Genomic DNA, 21,651 nt, shown 5'->3' with positions numbered 1-21,651 from the left:
GGCAATGCCGCTGTGAGAGATGACAGACAAGCTGAAGGTTTTGGTTTTTTTTAAGATGAAAATCTTGGAATTGCCATAGAAGAATATGTGGGAAAGTCTCTGCTGTAGACATGGACAAGGGGGGAAAAACAGCCGCTCACAGAAAGAGGGGGATATTTCTTACCTGCCTTGCCAGGGTTTTTTTAAAGGGTGTTCATGGTATCACAAGGTACCCTAGTTTGGAATGGACCTCAGGCCATCATCTAGTCCAACCCCCTGCTCAAAGCAGAGCCAGCTCTGAGACCAGACCAAGTTTGTCAGACCAAATGTATCCAGTCAGGCTGGATAAACCTTCAGGGCCACAGAGTGCAGTCCCTTTCTGGATTCCTGTGGCTGTGCTTGACTGCCATTATGGTCAAAAGGTTTTCCTTATATCCAGTGTGAACATCTCACACTTCAGCTTAACTTCTCACCTGTTGTTCAGAATGCATGTCTGTGAGGACTGTGGTTTCATCCCTGGGACAGCCTCCATGCAGGTATTGCAGAGCTGCTGGGGATGCCTTTACTGCAGGCTGAACAGCCCAGATCCCTCAGCCTGCTCACACCAGGTGCTGCAGCCCTCTGAGCATCTTGGCTCTCTGTGAAACTCCAGTCACTGAGTGTCTTGTTCTGGGGCCCAAAATGGATGCAATATTCTAGATGTAATGTTACTTAGTTTTCTTTATCCTTCAGGTGCTGGATCTCATCCCTTGGAGAGAAGCCAAATCAGTGACTAGACCTGTCCAGATGATCCCAGATGGAGAAGCGGAGCTTATCAGAGACTCCAAATTCTCATGGACTTTTTTTTTTTAAGCTTTGACAAACACACAAAAGTGGTAATGTGGAGAAGTCCCTCCCCTACTTCCTCTGTGTTCACATCAGTTTGATTGTCTCCTTTGTCCCTCCTGCCTGAAGCCTTCAGGCCTTGATTTGTGTGCAAAGCCCATGTGGGACATGGTGTGGAGCATTTCTGAGCTCTAGTGCCATTTCTATATTAATGACAAAGTGTTATTTATATTTTCTTTTTAGAAGTGACCTCTTGCTGAGAGGTAACACAGTGTGTTAAATAAGCCAGGCTATGTGTAGATGCTGTTGTCTCCTACTTGAAGGAGTCCAGCCTTTGATAAGCTCAGGGCTACACCTGCCTTAGAAACCAGATAGCACCTTGAAATTTAGTAATCCAGAGGGATACAGCTGCTGAATGGATGCTCAGATACTGACTAATCCCAGTAGCAAATCCTAGCAGCCAGCAAGTTATGTGAGTGATTTTGAGGGAGGTGAAGCATTGGACTGTCTCCTTTCTCCTCTTCCCTTCTCCCCCCTTTCATGCTGCTCTGATGGTTTGGCTAGGAAGGTGTCCTGCCATTAGGATTAGTTTCAACACAGTGGGGGTAAGGAAACTGAGAGCTCAGAATGTTCTTATCCTCACTTCCTGTATTTAAACCGTGGACCTCATTGTATCTTCTGACCAGTGAAGAATGCTGGGGACCTCTCCCTCAAGCAGATGCTCGAACAAAGTGCTTAGAAAGGGTATTACCTTTGTAGGTAATGAACTTTTCCTTCCATAGGAAGTTTTTCAGGCACCTGTAGCCCCTGCTATGGCTGTGAGGAATGCTGGCATGTGCAGGAAAGCAGAGCTTGCAGTGTGCTCACAGCTTTGCTGGCTCATTTTGGAAACAGGGTTTCTTGTTTCCTTACAGGCTGCAAGCATGCCTAAGGGAAGCAGTGCTTGTCACCTTTTGTGTGTGTGGCAAAGTGAGGGACTTGGTTTGATCATTGTTTTCTTCTTTGCTGTGGTTGATGTGGCTTCCATAGATTGATCTGTTTTAAAGGTTTCTTGGGCCCAGCCGGTTGCGCTTCATTTTTGTCTTGTGTACAGAGTGCTCTCTGTACCCCATTAGCCTGGGCACATCCTTTTGTTCTTGTTCTTGTCCTAGTGGGGATGTTTGTTATCATGAGATAATTGATGTCGTCACTTCTGATAGCAATTGTTTCCTGTGGAAACAGCAGCTTCTGAGTAAGAGGCTACCATAGCATGGGTTAAATTGCCTGTCATGCTGCATGTGCCTGAGGACACAGTGTCATCCTGTGGTGTATTCACAGCAGGAATTCTTCTAAAGGGAAACTAAGTATTTAATGCCCACAGTGCCAGTCTTCTGAAAAGATTTGTCCTAAGTTCAGTTCACTTTGGAGATACTTCCATGACATGAAATAGAGATGTACACTTCATATTCTGCCAAAGCAATGTCCTTGACAGCACTGGGCTGGTTGTGAGACCCAGCAAAGCTAACTTGTATTCTCTGTAGTCCTAAATGAACTATTTTAAAAGAAGGAAGCATATCTAAGAAATAACAAATACATTCATCTATTTCCTTTTGCTTTCATACCTAGTAAGTTAGGAAAAAAGTTCCACCTAAAGGAATTCACATTACATCTTTTCAATCAACAAGCACCAAAATTCAGCTGTTCAGAGAATTAATACAAGGCAATATCTGGGTATAAGATTAAAAGAAAAATTTCAATAAACACATTTTCTGGGTATAAAGCTTATTAAAAACTTATTCATTCTCTGAATGACTGAAGTAAGTGGTATGTGTTGGGAGAACAAACTTTAAAGGTTTGTGATTTTGGAATTTTTTTTTTATATTTTTAAGTCTTACCCTCTCCTTCCTCCACTAAAAAAGAAATGCATTTTAGAAGCTATGGTACACTAGCTTGGTTATTCTGCTTGGTGTTCTGTGAGGCACTGTAAAGTCCACCTAAGATACATTGTACTCTGTAACTAAAACAGCATATTGTGGTAAAAGTGTTTCTTAAAGATTTGAATATTCTGGCTCCTGGTGATCCCAGATGTGCTGGTCCCACACATTGTGGAAATCTCTGCTGGTACAAATCTCTGCAGGCCATACCACAGACACCCTACACCTGCCTTCTGTGCTGGCTCTGACATTTAACATAAAACTCTGTCCAGTGCAGACTTACAGGCTAGCTGGCCATGATAGATGGTTTTTATAACAAAATGCCTTTCTACTACTTACATGAACAGTTGTCGTTGTGTTTGGCTCATGAGGCACTATTTAAAATGTTTTTAATTAAAATTGTCTTATAGCACTTAAAATTGTTTTGTATAAAATTTGCTGTAAAGATTTGTAATATGGTCAAAGGGCTCTTTCTCCTTCATTACCATTTTTAAAAATGTTTTAAAAGCTAGGAAGCATCTTGTATATATTCTGTATATGTATAGCAGCACATTTCATGTATGGAAATATGTTCTCAGAATATTTATTTACTAATATATTTATCTTAAGCCATGTCTTATGTTGAGAGTGTGTGACATTATTGTAATAATCACTGAAAATCACTAACACAAGGCCCTGTAAATACATGATAATTGCACACAAAGATTTTACAGTACTTGCCGACCAAAAATGATTTAAGAGAAGTGTAGTTACTTGCAGTTTTGTAAGAAAGTGTACAAATGTCTGTATTAAAAGAAAAAAAAAGGCAAAACCACACAAAAAATACAGTTTTATTGCATATACATGTGGGAGTTGTCCTTCTTGTTTTGGGGGAGAGGACATAGATAACTGTTCTCCTCAAAATACAGTCCTAGATATACTGGGATGAACTCTAATAAACAACATTTTTACCTTTTTTTCCAACACCAGGTAGGTGGATATGTATATGCCTTTACACAGCACTGCAGTTACTGGGGGGCACTGGGGGGTAGGTGTCACACAAGCCCCTGAGTCCCCCAGGCACATGGATGTACCACATCCGCTAAAAGAAATCCTCATTTATGTTTGGAACCTGCCTGTTCCTCAATGCAGGGGAACTGAACTCTGTTGTAATTTCAGGTGAAAGTAATTTATTGTCCTGAAATAGAATTGTTTTGAGAGAGCATGACACAGGTGGGCACAGCTGGGTAAATCATAGCTTAAATAGCCAAGATCCAAATCCTTGCCCTGGATCATGGAATCACTGGTCCTTCTTAGGTGAAAATCAATATTGTGGTGCTCATTTTGTCAGCAGAGAGCACAATTTCATCAGAGATGTTTGTGCAGGCTCCAGAAGAAGGGAGCTGTGTGGTTCTATGTGTGTATGTACATGTGTGTTTATGTATGTTACTGTGTCAACCGTTCACCTTCATGTGTTATTCATTTCCCATCCAGTGATACACTCAAGGAACCTTTTCCAGGATTCTCCAGCTTCTTCCTCCGAGAGATTTCCACCTGGTAATCCCCTGGACTTTCCCCATCTCTCATCCATGTTCAAATGCACTGTAATTCAGTCCCCTCATGATTCAGCTAAGAAATGAGCCTTACTGCTCTCCTACCCTCCTTGTTTCATGTGTGGTAACTCCATTTGGGATGACAGACTGCTCAAGAGTATTATTTTGTAGGGGACCCTTCAGAGCACGAGGACCAGTTGCCATCCTGATCTCAGGTATGATGGAAAAGCATGGTCTGTGTGGGAGACAGGCACAGCAATGGAAGAGCAACAGGAGCAGGTGGTTCCCAATTAAAGTATATGCCCCTTTTTTTGCTCAGTGAGCAGAGTCTGGGCACTTGCCAGTGATTACAGATATGCCTTTTATGTGCAAATTAGTTCACAAAACACTTGTTTTTACTAATAGCATAAAACCCCCGTGTGTGAGTGGCTGGTAACTCATATGCTGACAGGTCACATCTGAATCTCCCTTCTGTTCCCTCCCTCCAGCCCCCTGTTTGCTGCTGCTGTTCTGTTTTCTTGTTCCTTGCTCTGAAGAAAACTGCCAGGTGATTGTGCTTTTAGGAACAGGACGTGCCACCACCCTCAGTGTCCTGTAGGGACACAGTTTGTGGTAGTTTGGAGTGGGGCTGTGGCTGAGCCCCATCCCCAATGGGTGCAGCTGTGAGGAGCAGGTCAGCAGCATTGACAGCAACGAGCCATGGAGTGCCCAGGGGCACTGAGCAACCACCAAAGGGAACAGAGGGCACACAGGTGCCATGTATGAACCATGAGGGGCACACAGGTGCAATGCATCAACAGGAGGGGGATAAAAGGTTGGGCTGAAGAACCAGAAGGGCAATGCCTGCAGCCTTCTGTAGTTACAGGATTTACTCTGGATGGGCAGATGCCTGAAGCCTTCTGATGAGGTAAGGTGTTACTGTGTATGGGGAAATGCTCAAAGCCTTCTGAAATTGTATGGTGACACTCTGTCCTGTGGCTATCCCAGCTGTGACAGTGTCCCACAGAATAATCAGTGAGCCCATGTTCTGTGTGCATGAAACACAGCAGGGCAAATATTTTCTGTCCAAAATGAAAATTTATATATTTGGCAAGGGTTGGGGGGGAGGGGGTTCTTTTTGCTTTTCAGGTTTGATGCTTAAGGAACAAATTTGTGACAAAATAAGAGTCCTGTGGGGCACCACAAGCCTCCACAGAACCTTGATACAGTAGAAAAAGACAAGCAGAAGCAGATTATTCATAGTGGATTGTACATTATTGTAACACTTGGTGTTTCTGTAACACTATCTGCAATATTGTGTGCATCTGTCAAATCCTATGGCAGCTGTTAGGTGACGTTTGTTGTCGCTTTGGTAGTGTGAAGATAAAAATGCCCTTAAAAGGGTGGCCATGTCCATACCCTGGGGAGCCAGCTTGGCCTAATTCTCTGGCTAGGGAGACAATGGCATACCTGAAACCAGACATTTTATCTTGCAGTGAAAGCACCCTGCTCCTGTGACTAACTGCTTCATAGAAAAGTGTCTCTTTCAGAATAAAGAACACATTTCCCTTGTGGGGAATGAAATTGCTGCTTAGGAAACAAGCAAGAAAAAAAGAAGGGAACAGTTCCCAGAAAGAACCAAAGTGCCAGAGTCTCATAACCAGAATGGCAAGAAAGGAGAGGAGAGTAACCTCCCCTGTGTAAGGGGAGACCAGTCCCTTGTGACAATTGTGTTTCTAAAAAGAAAAATGAGTCTTCATGAAAAGGAGACAGTTTTGGCATTTGTCACTGGTTTTCTGGTGTTTACATAAAAGGTTGCTGAAGGTTTCTTAAAATGTAGCATTATTTTGGCCAGGAGGAATTAATTAGAGAAAACGTGAATCTTGCAAGAAAGTGGAAACAGCATTACACAGTGCTGTAATTGCAAAGCAAGCCCTGAATGAATTTATAGTTTTTAAAAGTTTGAAAACATGTGAACGGAAAACTTTCAATTTGCTGTTACCTCAGAAATTGTGTCTCAGAGCAGTATCATACTTTACATGTAAAGTAATCATTCTCAGCTCGTATTACTCTCTTCTAACATGTACAGCAGGCAGTGCTCTTGTAATCTGCTGGTGATCTGCAGCAGTTTCTGACTCCTTTATTTCGTTCTTATATACACTTTAGTCATCCTAACTGAACTCCTGCACAAATACACTGTATTTATTTTTCATAATTATTATTTACAACCATTTGCTGAATGCAGGGTGAACAGTTATAAACACAGTGCATACTTCAGCAGCGAGTCACCTCAAATTTGATTTATTCTGGTTTCTTGACAGCCTTATGTGGTTCATGTGATAGCTTTTGGATTTGGAGCAAAATGTCTTTAGACTGAAGTTCATGATGCCAGATTTCATCCCAAAGCACAGGTGCTCAGTAAATCTGGCAAAGTCTGAGTGGTATAAAATGTGTGTCCAGTGGGGATGTGTTGTTTAAAAAAGAAATGGTATGGTCTGAAGGCAATTGTATTTTTCACTCTCAGGGTAGCAGAATTGTTCATAAATGTCCAGAACAATACTCAGGTGAAACTATCAGTGAACTGTATTTCATTGGAAGATTGTGAAATACTGCTGCAAGGCAGTAAGAACCAGTTGGACAAGTTTTTGTCAGGAGTTGTTTTTGTAGTTCACCCTTCCTCTAGGCAAAGTGGTGCACTAGAAAACTCTGTTCCTTCCCACTGCCTGAGAGGGCTTATTAAGCAGAAGATGAAAGTGGAATAGTTATTTATGCTCATTCAGTGGCAGCCATGTGTCTGCTGGTGTGTTTGACCTGTAGTCATCCAGGCTGCAGATTCAGTGCAGTTTCCAGGACTATCCATAAAAATCTCCTATTTATATTATTGCTGGGGATTGGAATACACAGGCTTTAATTCTGCAATCCTACTGGATTGTCTGCATGAGCAATGTGATAAACTTCTTCAGCATTGTCCTGGCTGTAGAAAATCTGGCAGAAACAAGTCCTAAAGAAGATTATGTTGATGTTTGATTGCAGAAGCAGATTACATGTTTGATGGTAAAAATCATCCAGAGAGTATATGCACATGAATTTGCAGAATCTTACGAACAGCCTAATACAATTACAGGCTAGAAATGAGATTCAAAGGAGGAAAGTGTTTCTTACAGCAATTGTTTTATCAGCATCTATTCTGTCACAAAACTGAGGCTGAGTTCTCCTATTCTCAATGTCTTTCTATCATATATACCAAAGAAGTAGCTTTGATTTTTTTCCCTATGGTTACAGTGTATAGAAAATTTATTTTTCCCAGAGTGTAAACTAACATCTTTTCTTCCTATAAAATGTTAGCAAGATAGAAGCATAATATGCTGTATTAAATAATGCATTTCCTATACACATACAAATATATATATTACTATGATAACACATCACACATTTTTACATAACAAAGTCTCTATTTTCCCACAACATAACAATATTAAGATAAAAATACATATAAAATCACATAGTCAACAAACTAAACTAGTTTTAAATGTGGATTTTGAAGGAGAAGGCACTTGTCCAGCTGGCCCCTTTCCACCTGAGGTGCACACACAGTGGAGGCTGCTGGAGCTGGGTGAAGGCTCACCCATGGCTGTGGCAGCTCCAGCAGAAGTGCTCATTGCCCCAGCTCCTGGGGCAGGCATTGCCCTTGCCCCATGGCTCATTGTCTGCTCAGTGTGCACTCAGGGAGCTCTGAGCTCATCTCCCTGTGCCACCACCCAGGGAACAAGGGCAGAGAGCTCCGCTCTGTGAAAAGTAACTCAGGGAAGAGAAAGCCATGGCAGTTTTTGACCTATCAGTTTATTCCACCACTACACAGCTGGTCACACCAACACAGGAGTGAGCAGGGGGCCAGAGCAGGAGCTGAAATCCCTGTGAAGGAGGAGGCAGCTCCCCATTGGGATTTGGTTGCCAAACCAGTTGCTTTTGACATTGTAGCCAGTGTCACCTTTGCAACCTGTCCAGCCTCTGGAGGGGAGTGCTAGGCAGGAGCTCAGAAGGCTGTTCAGATACAATTCCAAACAAATTCTTCTTCTGCAGTTATTCTCAATTTGTTGGAGAAAATGGTGTAGACACCACCCTGCTGAGGTGTCCCGTATCTCAGCTGCCTGTGCAGTAGGGGCATTTCTTTTGTGGGGTTACAACACTTGTGCATGGTCACACTTTTTGCCTCTTTCTCCCCCAAATCCTTACAGCAAAGATCAAAACATGCTGTGTTCATGGATACTACATCTCTTGGCCATAAATCACCACACCCTGAAGTGTCTGCACTAGCAGTGTGAGTGACCCTACCACATTTGGAAAAAATCCACACTGGAGATCTACCTGCTCTTCATGGTCTCAGCCCTGGAAAGTAATAAGTGCTATTTAAGGACCCAGTCCATGAATTTCCATCCATTGCTCTGTTTGCTAGCACTAGCAGGATCTAGAATCTGCCAATCTTAAAAATTCTGTGTGGGGGAACATTATTTCTTCTATGCTTTTATCATTGTATTACCCCTGCACTCTCTACTACTAGTCCTGTTTATTGTTGCCATGACCAGTTAATCTGCTGTAAGTGCTGGTTTTATGGGACTTTGTACATAAATTTGATTAATGCTCCCCATGAAAGTCCCATGAAATACCATTTTATTAAAAAAATATTTGAGGAGCTAAGGGAGCAATGCAAAAATCTCACTTCTTAAATTCTGTAGATTTTGCATTAGTAGTGTCAGTCTTTGTTGCTCTTTGTAATATTTTTTCTAATATTATAGTGAAATTAAATTCTTCACTAATGAAGAGAAGTGTAGCATTCTGTATTTTTTCTTTCTGCAGTAGGTGTACATCAGTCACTGGGAGTTCCTGATGTTTTTCCAGTTTATCACCATTAGGTAACTGCTTTATGAATGTCACTCTGACAAAATGTTTTACTTGCCTTTGATAAGGCAAGCAAAGCTTCATCACTTTGTGATAAGCACTATGTGCTTGTAAGAGCTCCTGAGGATCTGGCAGCACACTGTGATCCTCCCTGCCTGGTTTCCTGTTAGTGCACCAAATTAAGGATGCTTAGGAACCAACCTGCTTTGTTTTGCTCTGAATCTCTGAGGTGAACTCTTTTCCACACAGCACGATGCAAAAACCTTACCTTTAAAAAAAGCAATTTCAGAACTTGTGTTGGGTCTGAAACAGACAATGGTTTTTGGTGACACGTAAGAGAGAACCAGCATAGCTTTTACATCTTGTCCTGTCTTCATTTTCGCTAATACTGTAATTATATTTTCCTGTATTCTTTCCAGCAGCTCATGCAAGAAAGTACTAGATGTTCCCATGCTGTTCCATTTTTTATATAAACAATTCCATAATTGCTGGCTTAGTAAAGTCTGGTTTCTTTTAAGCATGCATTGTGATGTTGTTCAGCTGTCTCTAGCACTCATCTGTGGTACATAAATCAAGCTGGATTGAATTCAGTTCAGGTAAAAGACCAGATCTGCAGTGGTAAGGCACAGTATTTCACTGCTTAATTCTTTGATGCCCTGATTTTTCAGTGAAATCTGTAGTTCTCACAAAAAGGAGGGAGTTATATGTTAAAAAACATAAGGGCAGATACTGGAATAAATTTAAACTCAGTGACAATTTTCTTACTTAATTACCTTTTGTAGGTGCACTTAATAGATGTTCTCTGACTGCACATCTGGTATATCAGAGCATTGGTACATGTTCAAACTTAACCAGAATTAGTGTAGTTTAATGGTTCTCAGTGAACCTTCTCTGAGTTTAAGGAGCTGCCCACTGTAAACTTTTCCAGTCAATTTGACATTTGCATTGACAGTTTTTCCTAAATATCTTGCTGGTCTGAACTTGCTGAGGCTGAAAGATTCATTGCTGATCTCTTGGAATCACTTGTTTCCCACTTGTGGTGGTGGGGTGAGAAATCTGACTATTGTGGATGGACAGCCAGTCTACCAAAGAGCAGAAATAGTTAATGCTGTCTGTTGCAATTCAAAGAAAATAGTTCACAGATCAGAACCCCACTGATGTTTTAGTTCTTTGACAAGTAAGGCAATTACCTTAAGAATTCAGTTTCGTTTTAGTGCTGCAGGCAAGGAGACACTTCTCCTCCCAGGTGAATGTCAAGGCAGCTGTTTTGTGCATGCTTAGCTGCACAGCCTGGCCCAGGGGGCTGGTGATATCAGTCTACAATTTTGTAAATAGTTTGGGCTGCTGAGATCAATACATGTGACTTCAGAGCAAAAATTGGTTAGTCAGCCTCACTGATAAAAATTCAGTGGATTATCTTTGGACAGTCCTTTAAGAAGCCCTAAGCTTATATCCAGGATGAATGCTGGCTCTCAGGCTGGAGTACAATTAGTTTTTTTAGGATCACTGTGAATATGAAAAGATTTATCATAAACATCAGTGAATGATGGGTCAGACAGAGTAATTTAAAAGGCTTCAATGCTCCTGCAGGCCTTGATCTGGTGAGCTCTAGTCAATCAAAATGCATATTTGTAGCTAAATCTTGTTACAGAGGCATCCTGAATTTGGTTTTTTATGTTTGCATCTCTGCTTGTAGACGCAGAAACAGAACATGCAGAAAGAGCACAGCACTGAGCAACCAGGCTGATCATTTTTCCAGTCTTTGATTCCCATTCTACTGTATGGTACCATTGAGATGTGTTTAGATCAAGGTAAATAAGCTCTGTTTGCTGAACAGGTTAGCAGTACCCACCTCTGTCTTCAGCCTTGAGAATAAAAGGACTAAAGTAGCCTGATCTAATACAGTGGTACAGGCAAGGGGGACACAAGAAACCCTCAACCTGTAAATACCCCTTCAGTTACCTTGGGCAGGGGTACAGGACATTTTGAATTTTACAAGTTTTTACATCTATTTTAAGTGCAATGGTTTAAAGGCATTAATTAACAGCACTACAGACTTGAGGAGCACCAGGTATTTCAAAATTATTGCTGCAATTAAATCCGTTGTCACTGCTATATCCAAGAGAACAGCAGATAGGCAAAGTCACTCAAAGGCCTTTGGAAATGGACTTTTTGGAAAACAGGTATGAGGTTGGGAGGAAAAAAAGGAAGATTAATCTCAAGTCACCTGGATTTTAAGGAGATCAATTCTTGCAAGATAAAAGACAGCTCAGTCTCCCACCAGTGGGTTGCAATCATCTTGTTGATTTCGAAGCTTCTTCTTGAAGATGGATATTGATGTGGATGGTTGGTAAAATATACTCCAGATCTCACCAGCAGTAGTGACATCACTGCAATCCTCTGTTTCAGCTGCAGCTGGAATCTGGTGGGACCTAGGAAAAAAGAGTGAATTCACTCTTGTGTTAAGTGCTTGGGTAGCTGTGGTTATTCATGCGTCTGCACTGGGAGTGCTCACAGCCTGTGACACTTCTTTCTACCTGCTGTGCAAAATGCAGGTTTTTGGAGTGTTTCTTGGTTGGCTTGATCAAATGAAAAATTAAGTTTATTTCTGCCACCCTATGACAGCACTGACATTAAGCTAAGAGGGCTCTACAGACTGGAGTTGTTATTATTATAGTTGCTATTAATACAAATTAATTTCCTTGTATATTTAAGCATGATTGTACTATGCAAATACAATATTCAACGTTTTGATTTGTTGATAATTCAACCATCATTTAATTCAGTGAGTGTCCATCTAGAGGACCCAAAATTTACTTGGTAGGTGTGTAGAGGTTTTAATTTTTTCCCTGCAGAGTATTATCACAATTTGACCTCTTCTCACCAAAGCTGGATGTCTGATAACGTTTTCCTCCTTCCTCCTGAAGTACAAATCTTGTCAAATCAAGAGCACAAGAGATAGTCTAGTAGCAAATTCTATCGTAACAGGCTGGAAAGTTTAAAAATGTGCTTATTTAGGATCTTCTATGAGAATACAAATATGTAATAGCTAACTTGGTTTGGAATATGGCCAGTCTGACAATTGGAAGGCAGAGAGGAGCCCCCAGGTTTGGTTCAGAGCTGAGATCTTGGTTCTCTGTGATTGGTTTTGCTCCACACTCACCTCATGGTAACATGCAGAAGTATCTTTGCTATGATGGCTGTAGCACTTAGGATGAGCAGTGCTGTGAGGCTGTATATTGTCCACTCTGCAAAAGAGAAGAGGGAGAGCTCTCAGTACATTCATTTGTTTACAGTTTTTACAGTAAGAATACTGCATGAAAGGAAGAAACAGCCTTTTGATACTTTATTCAAATGTGGAATTTGACAATGCCTTAAACCTGCAAGTATTTTCTGCAGACTGGCACAAACCATACAACTTTCAGTCAGAACTGCTTTTTTCCCTTGCAGAACTCCCCCCAGTAAAATTGAAAGCTGGCAAAATTCAAAGCATATGCTAGTAAAATTATCTAGGAAAGGAAGCAGAAGTTCCCTTCCACCCATTGCCCCTTCCTCACAGCACTGCCTGTACATGATGATTTGAACAGTATTTTTGGAACTGCATAAAATCCAAGGGTGCTGTTTCTGTTGGTGTTCCTGGGCAGTTTAACTTTAGGCAGCTTAGGTGTAGCTGTGGTAAGCCAGCATTGGGCTGGGGCTGGTCCCAGACTATTCCTGGGCAGGTTCTGCACCTTGGCTGGTTTGGGTGTGCAGCTCCTGTTTCAGGTTTGGGGTGCAGACAGCTCCAGGACTGTGGGATTGAGGCCCAGCTCCAATGATACATAAAAGCAGATGCCCAGGGTGGTTTAACAACAGAGAATAATAGTGATATTCACCAAGAGTGCATTTCCAGCCTTCAATTATTCACGGCTCAGTAATTTCCTGAATTCAGTGATGTCCTGAAGCTGAGTTCTAAACACGTGACATTTCTCAGTGACATCTCCCCTACACCCATTAACTTGTCTAGTCCTCTTTGTATTATTGATGAGGCTTTTGTTAATTGGGGTAACAAGGATGCAAACAGCAAAATAGCATTTGCAAGCTATTCTAGATTCTACAAGTTTGCTTTTTTTTCAGCAACTTGTGCCCTGCTGTGGCATGCAGTGATCACTAAAGCTGATCTCAGTAAGGAGGCTGCTCTGAGTCACATATTTTGACACACTTTCATTCTCAAGACCTCACCATCTTCACACTATTTCTGACTTAGGCTGAGAAGTGTTTTGAAATATAATGAGACAATCCCAGTTAGTGCTAATTAGACTGAATGAAAATTCATCTGTTAGTAAGATGCACAGTGGATCTGCTAACATGGAGGAGGCAGCAAGGAAATAGTGACTCCAGATTTTGCTTTGGCAAAATGTTTTTTCCCATTTCCACATTTTATTGTGTCATTACCAGGCATGGAGCTGGTTGGATGGCTTGGGCTGGTTGTGATGACATAGAGTATCTTTGATGACCGGGCTGCATTGATGCTGAGATTTGCTTGTTCATTTATCCTCTCTGGAAGGGTATGATTCACTGGGATCTTGTTTTGGTGCACATTGTCCTTCACAGCTGAAAACACAGGAGTGTGATTACAATAACAATCTCTTAACAGGTGTAATTGGACTTTATTTTGTGCTTATTAACAGACATGCTGCTCTCTGGTTTACATACGAGAACTCAAATAATCAAATTATATCTGATTCCTAAAAAAGCCTGTACTTCAACAGGTTGAGGTTCTCAGAATTTTTCTGGAAGCTGATTGTTCATCATAACAGCAGGTACAACTCAAGGACTGGAACATCTTCTCATGATGACTTTCAGCTAGAGAGGAAGAGACTGTTGGGAGGAGCCAAGATAAACCAACGTGCAGATGGATTATTTTTTGTTTTGTTCTCCTTTGTAATTTTTCAATCTCTTTTAACAGGAAGGTATAGAATTGAATTTTAAAATTATGAAATAAATAGCAAAGTGCAGGTTTTGAAAACCTGTATTTTGCTATTTATGATGTAGCTGACTGGAAGATTCCAAACCGAGAGAAATTTTGGTGAAGTTTTCACCCAGTGAGTAGTGGCAACGAGAGTGATGAAACACCTATTAGGTAAAAGCTAAAGTATTTGTTCTTTAATTACCACTTCAGAAATCTCCAGTGTGAATTAAATGCTTCACTGAAAGGTAGAAACAGCAAAGGCAGCCTCTTACCTCTATACCTGATAGCAAATCCCTGGGCTTGATTGATGTCATCTGAGAAAAAGTACAGAATGACAAAATCCAAAGAGATGTTAAAGGTGTGGGGAGGCTTGTTCTTGCCATTAAAACGAGCCAGAACGTGGTAGGTGTAACCATCCAGCAATTCCACCATATCTGTAGCATCTTTGATTTCAAAAAGGACAAAGGTGAAGTGGATTTGAGATGCTCCTGGAACTTGTATGGTCCAATAACAGACTTTGCCTGTGCCATATGTGTCAGGGAAATCTGGGGAATAGATCACAGCTGTAGCAGAAGTGTAATTCCCTCCACAGGCACCAATAAGGGCTGTGAAAAGAAGAGGAAAAGGGGGAAAATGGGAAGAAAGAAAGAAAAAGAGGTAATACATTAATTTTGCAAAGCTTTAGCACCCTATAGATTCTAATACTTAAATGTGACTTGAAGGTACAGGCTGGCTAGGCCAGCAGGATGCACTTTCTGCAGCTGCTCTTTCCCTCCCTGAGCACAGCTTTTGTTGCCTTTTCTTGGAATACTTATGCCTCATTACTCTGACCAATGTATCAGTCCTGAACACTGCAACTTTCCTTTGTCCTTGTGTGGAACCAGGTACCCTCTCCTGCATCCCTGCAGAAATGGGATGAAAGATAAATCACTGATTCAGGGGCTTCTACTCTAAACCTATCAGGCAGGCAGGAAAGTGGATTAGTGACTATTAACTCTCACTGCTTAATGACTGACATTCCTTCACAGCTGTAGGAAACTGAAAACTTAAACACAAGTGAATCCAGAGAGAACTCAAATGCTACCAACTTGACAGTGCATATCCATACGTGCACATACAAAATTTACTCTCCAATAAGATCAATGCTTGGGGAGTTTCTGACAGCTGACTCAGTATCATTTGTGAGGAAAGTGAAAGAACCTCTGGAGCATGAGCAAGCATCGTTTCTTGGAAGAACTATTTCACATTATTAATGGATGAGAATTTTAGGCAGAAATGGAAAGCAGCTTTAATTTATACCAAATGGAGGTGTTTTGCTGTTTGGTGTGCAACAGTTCTCTTTGTTTTGAGCCTTTTCCCTAATTTGCTGAACATATGAGGCCTCTCCTTTGGGAAAAGCTGCGCCTACTTCAATACTTACTGTCAAAAAGAATGACTCTGCCATCCCCACCGCAGGGCTGAGTGTGGTCTCCAAAGCAAACACTGTTGCATTCCGTGCTGGCTGCCTCCCCATATCTCCAGTAGTCAGGATTATTTCCACAGAAGCAAGCATAACCTGATTCCATGCCTGCAAACTTTGACAACAAAGATGCATAAGGAAGGGGAGGAATAGCATTTGAAGGAGTGACAGCAGGAGGTTGTTTGAGCAAGAAAGCTGGCAGCAGAAAATGTGTGTTTTGGAGGAGTATGATTACTCAGAGGAACCACCACAGGCTATTTTTGTTTGGGCTGTCAGGATGCTACTTCAGACTGGGGGGAAAGATGGAATGGAGGGCACCCTGACATAATGGCAGTAAGCAACCATACTTTCTCCTGGTGTTATTCCTTAGTCATTTGTCCAGATTCCTCTGGATGTAGAGAGAAGGCTCGATCTCCAGGGTGGAAGTCCAACCTTCCACCTTTGGGAAGACCTCCCAAAGGTTAAAAAAAATGAGGAAGAGGAGAAATACGACAGAGACCTCTAGGCATGTTGCCATTTTTGTCTTTGAAAGCATTTTGTAAATGGATGTGAAGGAAATCACCTTGAACTGCTGGCTGCGGCAGGAGCTGATGCACGTCTGGATGGTGAGCTTGTTGGAGGTCTCGCTGGTGCCAGTCAGGGGGGGTGGCTCCCCATGGTCCTTGTAACAGCCCAGATTTCCTGGCACTGGTAAGAGTGACACAAAACAGTCATTCTAAAGTGCCTGTAAACATCCCACACCACTTCATGCACTACCTGGTCACTGAGCAGCTCTCTCTATGCTCTGGGCTTGGTGTTGCACTATGGGAACTCTTTGTTACTCATGCTCTGCATGATTCTTGTCATATTTTCCAAACACGCCCAGGGATGAGTGATGGAACAAAAGAGTATCATAGCATCTCAGCAATATACCTGTAAGACTGTCTAGCTGGTTTCAGTAACCTGCAGTAAAATGTACAAGATAAATACCTTGTTCATTTCTCCTGAAAAAGGCAATTTTAAAAACCCAAGGCATTAAGTGGGTTCAGGGGAGTTGCGTGGTTTGTTTTTGTTTTTTTTTTTACTACTGGCATGCATATTCTGAAAATGTAAATTAAACGTTTTGATTTCTGTCTGACCTTCCAAATGTGACATTCTGGAAGCTTTCAAAACAGGATATTTGAGGGAGGGAACCTAAACAGTTTTAGAATGGAGTTTGGCAAGTTTTATGGGAGGGACTAATATAGGGGAATTTCCTAACATTTAAAACTTGAATTCTGATATGAATCTGAAGCATCATACAAGGAGATTAATAATGAGCAATATTACTTGAAGAAAACAACCCATCTATTTACATTAATATGATGTTTCAAGGCTCCTTGGTCACTATGGGAGATCAGAGTTTTCTCCCTTCAGTGTTCTGTTTTTTGTGGTTTTGCGCTTTTCATCAAAGCACTGGAATTTAGCCATGACTACCCCAGGGAGAGGATGTGGAGTGCAATACAGTGCTGGGATAATGGCAGAAAATTATCCCTTGCCCACTTGTCATATCTATTCACATGCTTGAAATTAAATCTGTTACTAGCTCCATGTTAAGTTTTATTCTTGTGCCAGATTGCCATGGATTCTTTTTGTCCACCTAACTGCCACAGCTCTGTTTGACATGATGTGCTCAGAGACCTGTATGAGTGTTTTATTTATGCAGTCACTGGTTATTAGAGTACCCAGTAAACTTATTATAAATAATGACATAACGTTGCTTGAAATACTGTTCAGAAATTAATTTTGTTCTCTAAGAATACAATTTCAATTATAAATACTTGCATGGAGTTATGGCTTTGATATGCCCTGCAGCAACATTCATATAAGTACTGAGACTTCAAGTTACAGCCTGATTTAACATACCTTTGGAAATCCCCACTTGCAGCCCCACCCCAGCTGAGTACAGCTGGGCAGATAACTCATGAGAGAGCTCATTCTTTTTTGTATTGTGCATGATTTCACAGCCCTGAAAAAGCTTCCTAGTTATCCAACCTAGCTCATTTTCCTAAGAGACCTGGGCTTTTAATTTTTTTTCCTTTTTTAAAGTAGCTTTATTAGTGAGACCTTTCAACCTTGGCTCCAGAGGATTAGTACTTCAGTATGCTAAGAAACCTGAGTAATTTGAAAACTTCTTAAATTTTTTAACTAAATCAAGCGTACATCCTAAGGCTAAGAAGTCTCTGGTGTCCCAGCAGTATTTTAACATTCTTTGCTCTTAATATTTAGCCTGCTAAAGAAACCTGGCAAAAAAGTGAGGTAGTCAGTGTTCTGCAATTACTGTTCATGCTCCCCAGTGATGTTTCACTATTACACTGTCTTCACCCATTTGTATCTATTTGTCCTCTTCTGCTTAAAAGGTCACCTCTTTTGCACAAGCATATTATTTTTCTTTTAAGCAGCATTTGACTTAATGAGGTCCTGGCAAACACCACAGTTGCTGCATTTTACATGTTGAGGCACATATTCAATGTATTAAAATATGGAATTAATCCTTTTGAGCTCAAAACCATGTTCCAGCTATGCTCATCTAGCTGTCTTTGAAGAGCCTCCCAGCTTTTTGCACATGCACAAATTGTTAGGGCTGTCCTTGTCCCTGTGTTCCATAGAGATCTGTATAACTTACCTGGCCCTGCCATTTAACACCTCCTCCATATTTCAGTCAAATTTATTACATTACATACATGCACACTGGAAATATGATTCCAGTAATGAAATCTGTTTATGCGGAGAGAGTCATGTGAGTCATAAACATAAAGATGTAGTTAAGTGGTATAGCAAGCCTTTCCTTCTTTCTTTCCTTCTTTCACATTTTGGAAGTATAAGTTGTTATTTCCTTTTAACTTAAACCTCACCTCATTAACAAGGAGACCAAAAAAGTCAGGAATAGCTGCAGCACTGCAAACAAACCATCTGAAGCATTCAGTTCTGAGTCCTCCATGTGAGATGCACATGTTCTCTCAGCACTCAGAGCTGCAGCCGTGCCTTTTATTTTGTTTCTGTCCATTCCAGTCTGCTTAGCAGACATGAAAAAGGAGAGAGGAAGAAAAGGGAAGACAAAGCTCCTCCTGGAGTAACAACCGCTGTCTTCTGTGATTGTGCTCATCCATCTTTATCTAACACTGCTAAATTCTGTATATTACCTATGCAGAATGTCAGAACACATTTCTGACTGAAGCATGTAGTGTTATGTGTAAATATTAGGGGATGAGACACATGAGATAATCATGTGAATTCATCACCATAATGAAAAATTCTTAACTGTAGATTCTTAATTATTGTTCAGATGAATCATTGCATGCAAATCTCTCTAGGCAATCAAGATTCTTCATGTTGTTGGCATATCATTGGCCATGGTATTATGTGGGCACAGTTAATAGGTAACTTACGTTCCAGATAATTTTCTAGTAGTAAATATCATTAAGGAAAAGAAGCCTGTATAAGAAATTTTTCTCTAAAATATTCAAATAGGTTTTTTTTTTAAACAATTGCTTTCTTGCTCCATCACAAAAGTTGAATTTTGCATTCAAAAACTGACTTTGTATTTCATTTGTACACTTCACAAGATAGTTTTGATGGTCCTATGACTTAGCATCATGCTTACTGAAAACAGAAAGTCTGGTGAAGAATAAAAGATTTTTTTACACAGCTTCATAAACCATGAGGTTTGTATTAAGATTTGGATGGGCTTGCAATGTACAGTTTGCTCTAAATTGCTGCAATTCCTTTTTCTAGTATCGAGTTTCAGTGCAATGCTTGAAGCAGCTGCTACTGGTCAAAAGGACATTTTGTAAATGTAAGTCTGGATTATCTGTGCAAGTAAGTGTCCAAGTTTAAATCCTCTGCTCCCCACCACAGAGAAAATGAGCAAAGCTGGTTTTAAAAGGATCCTTTGTGTAGAACAAATGGAGTGGAGAGAATTTGTCTTTCAGCTTTTTTCCTGGTGCCATATCCAGATAATTTGTTAACATCTGTGGTCTTCAAAGAAAATGCAAATTCTTTCATTTTAGACCAAGTTAAATTTCTTAATTAGGAGGGTTAAGTTTCTTAAATCATACCTTATATATTAGTAAAATAAGTAAGATGTCCTCTGAACAATGAGTATCAGAGTGTTGAATGATTTTGTGTTATTTAAATTAGACTCCTTCATCTGTATTTAAGTCTAGGTAAAAGCCATCTGTCTTAAGGTCACACTTATGTATTTGTTTGCCTAGCATGAAGATGTGAGTCATTCACATTCATAAAAACCCCAAAACAACAAAGCTATGAACAAAGTAAAAAAAAAAACTCACTTTAGCTCCATTTTTCTTGTTTGGTTTTGTTTTCTTCAAGTAAGAAATATACTTCTTCCAATGAAATGAGTGTCCACATATGGACACCTGCTCTGGTGCTTAGCAGTGAAGACTTAAGCTATGCCTTAGAAACAGAGGGTACTTGCACAAAAGAAGTTAGGAAAGCAAGTGAAGTCATTAATGATTAGACTTACTAAAATGTGTAGCCAAGGTTGCTTGTTAACATGCAAGACTAGAATATCTTCTTAGTATTTGGGCATATTTTAAACAATGTGATTTGGGAAAGAGAATTTTGGAAGATACACACATCATGACATTTTGGACACGGTAAAAAATAGAATGCATTAAAAATATTAAATGCTGGAAAGAAGCTTCATGTGAGTAGCTTGTAAGTGATCTGATTAAAAAAAAAAATCAAGCAAAGTCCAAGTTGTGGTTTCACAGCAATGTTAAGTATCTGCACCTGCCAGAGACAGAATTCTACTCCAGAGTTCCCATACAGCACACAGACACCTTTTCACTGTGTCCTCTCATATTTTCATATTTCCCCCAAGCAATTCTGTGTATGATGCTCTATACACATTAAACTAATGTAATTTATTTTATGAGCTAATTGCAGTGATGGACACATATATACCTTGTAAAAACTCTTTTTTTTTTTTTTGTCCTCTAGATTTTAATAAAGTAATAATCTATTGATTCAAAGAACTAGCAGTACTTCACAAGTTTTGTGTGATTTCCTGTCATACAGTATTATTTCTAAATAATATAATCCAGTAATTCTGAGGTAAGATGAAAGGGATAACAGTGGAGGAACAATTGAGTAAGCTTGTCATTATCTCTAAGAAACCTGTTTAAAATACAGCTTAGTCTGCAAATTAAAATAGGCTGTTTTGCATTATCCTAATTTGTGTTTGGATATCACCACCCACTGCTGTGGAACTGCCAATCTCTGCTAGGCTGAGATGGAGGCCTAAAAAATCTGCAGGGTGCTCTTACTTCGGCAGGATGGGATCTCACAGTATTTCCAGTATATTCCATCTTCATGTTCTGCAATATAGCACCATGGGCTGACATCCCCGTCTGGGTTTCTGAAAGACCAAAACAGTCACTGAAATTTATCTTTTTTTTCAAAAACCACACCAAAAAATCAATCTTATTAAGCTTCAGTGGCATTACTATTTTTGCTCTAGTACCTACCAAAAAATGCAAAGTTTTGCATTATCAGAAAGTTCAGATAGCTTTGGTTATTACACTATTCATCAAGCATAACATGTCTAAAATATAGCTTTGTTTTACTCTAAGGTTAAAAGGTGCAGAGCTATTTCTGGTCAGTACTGACAGAGAAGAAGATTTTCTGTTCCACATCCTGTGTACAGGTTCCACAGACTCATAAATTGATTTTCTGCCTTGGTACAAAATAGTCCAGACTCCAACTATCTGTGTGTATGGTGATAAAAACATTTAGCTGATAAAGTCTTCTGGGTAAGACTGAATTTTTTTGCTCCCTTTCAATAAGACTGAGTCCATTCCAGTGATCTCTTTATATTGATGGTTAATTCCTTATATGTCCATGATGATGGTGATCACTATTTTTATAATCATTTGCTGTTGTGTATCACCACTTAACAAATGCACACCTAATTAGTCATTAGGTCATTTAAAGTTTTTTCTGTATACACTGTGAAAGGCTATTCACATTGCAAAGGTCTATTTAAGAAAATAATTTCTTATTTTGGACAGTCAAGTTAAAATATGACTTTTTTTAACTAGGACCAGTTGCAATCTTTTTATCATGTGCTTTGGC

At 40.2% G+C, this 21,651-nt stretch overlaps 2 protein-coding genes across 3 annotated transcripts in view; one reads left to right on the top strand and one right to left on the bottom strand.

Annotated features, from left to right (window-relative positions):
* The window catches only part of ZNRF3 (zinc and ring finger 3), a 66,264-nt gene extending 62,504 nt beyond the window's left edge, over nucleotides 1-3,760 (top strand). For both annotated transcript variants that reach the window (XM_030959229.1, XM_030959227.1), the window contains one exon: nucleotides 712-3,760. In XM_030959229.1, the coding sequence (XP_030815089.1) occupies nucleotides 712-755 (44 nt within the window). In that variant the 3' untranslated portion in view covers nucleotides 756-3,760. The remainder of the gene's footprint in view (nucleotides 1-711) is intronic.
* The window catches only part of KREMEN1 (kringle containing transmembrane protein 1), a 30,361-nt gene continuing 12,257 nt past the window's right edge, over nucleotides 3,548-21,651 (bottom strand). Inside the window, exons 3-9 of the mRNA XM_030959230.1 lie at nucleotides 20,844-20,935; nucleotides 16,097-16,221; nucleotides 15,496-15,649; nucleotides 14,348-14,680; nucleotides 13,559-13,717; nucleotides 12,288-12,372; nucleotides 3,548-11,556 (exon numbers count right to left, since the gene is read on the bottom strand). Of these exons, the coding sequence (XP_030815090.1) occupies nucleotides 11,394-11,556; nucleotides 12,288-12,372; nucleotides 13,559-13,717; nucleotides 14,348-14,680; nucleotides 15,496-15,649; nucleotides 16,097-16,221; nucleotides 20,844-20,935 (1,111 nt within the window). The 3' untranslated portion in view covers nucleotides 3,548-11,393. The remainder of the gene's footprint in view (nucleotides 11,557-12,287; nucleotides 12,373-13,558; nucleotides 13,718-14,347; nucleotides 14,681-15,495; nucleotides 15,650-16,096; nucleotides 16,222-20,843; nucleotides 20,936-21,651) is intronic.

Source organism: Camarhynchus parvulus, chromosome 15 (assembly GCF_901933205.1).
Source record: "Camarhynchus parvulus chromosome 15, STF_HiC, whole genome shotgun sequence".
Classification (NCBI taxonomy): domain Eukaryota; kingdom Metazoa; phylum Chordata; class Aves; order Passeriformes; family Thraupidae; genus Camarhynchus; species Camarhynchus parvulus.
This window is presented reverse-complemented; position numbering and strand designations above follow the sequence as displayed.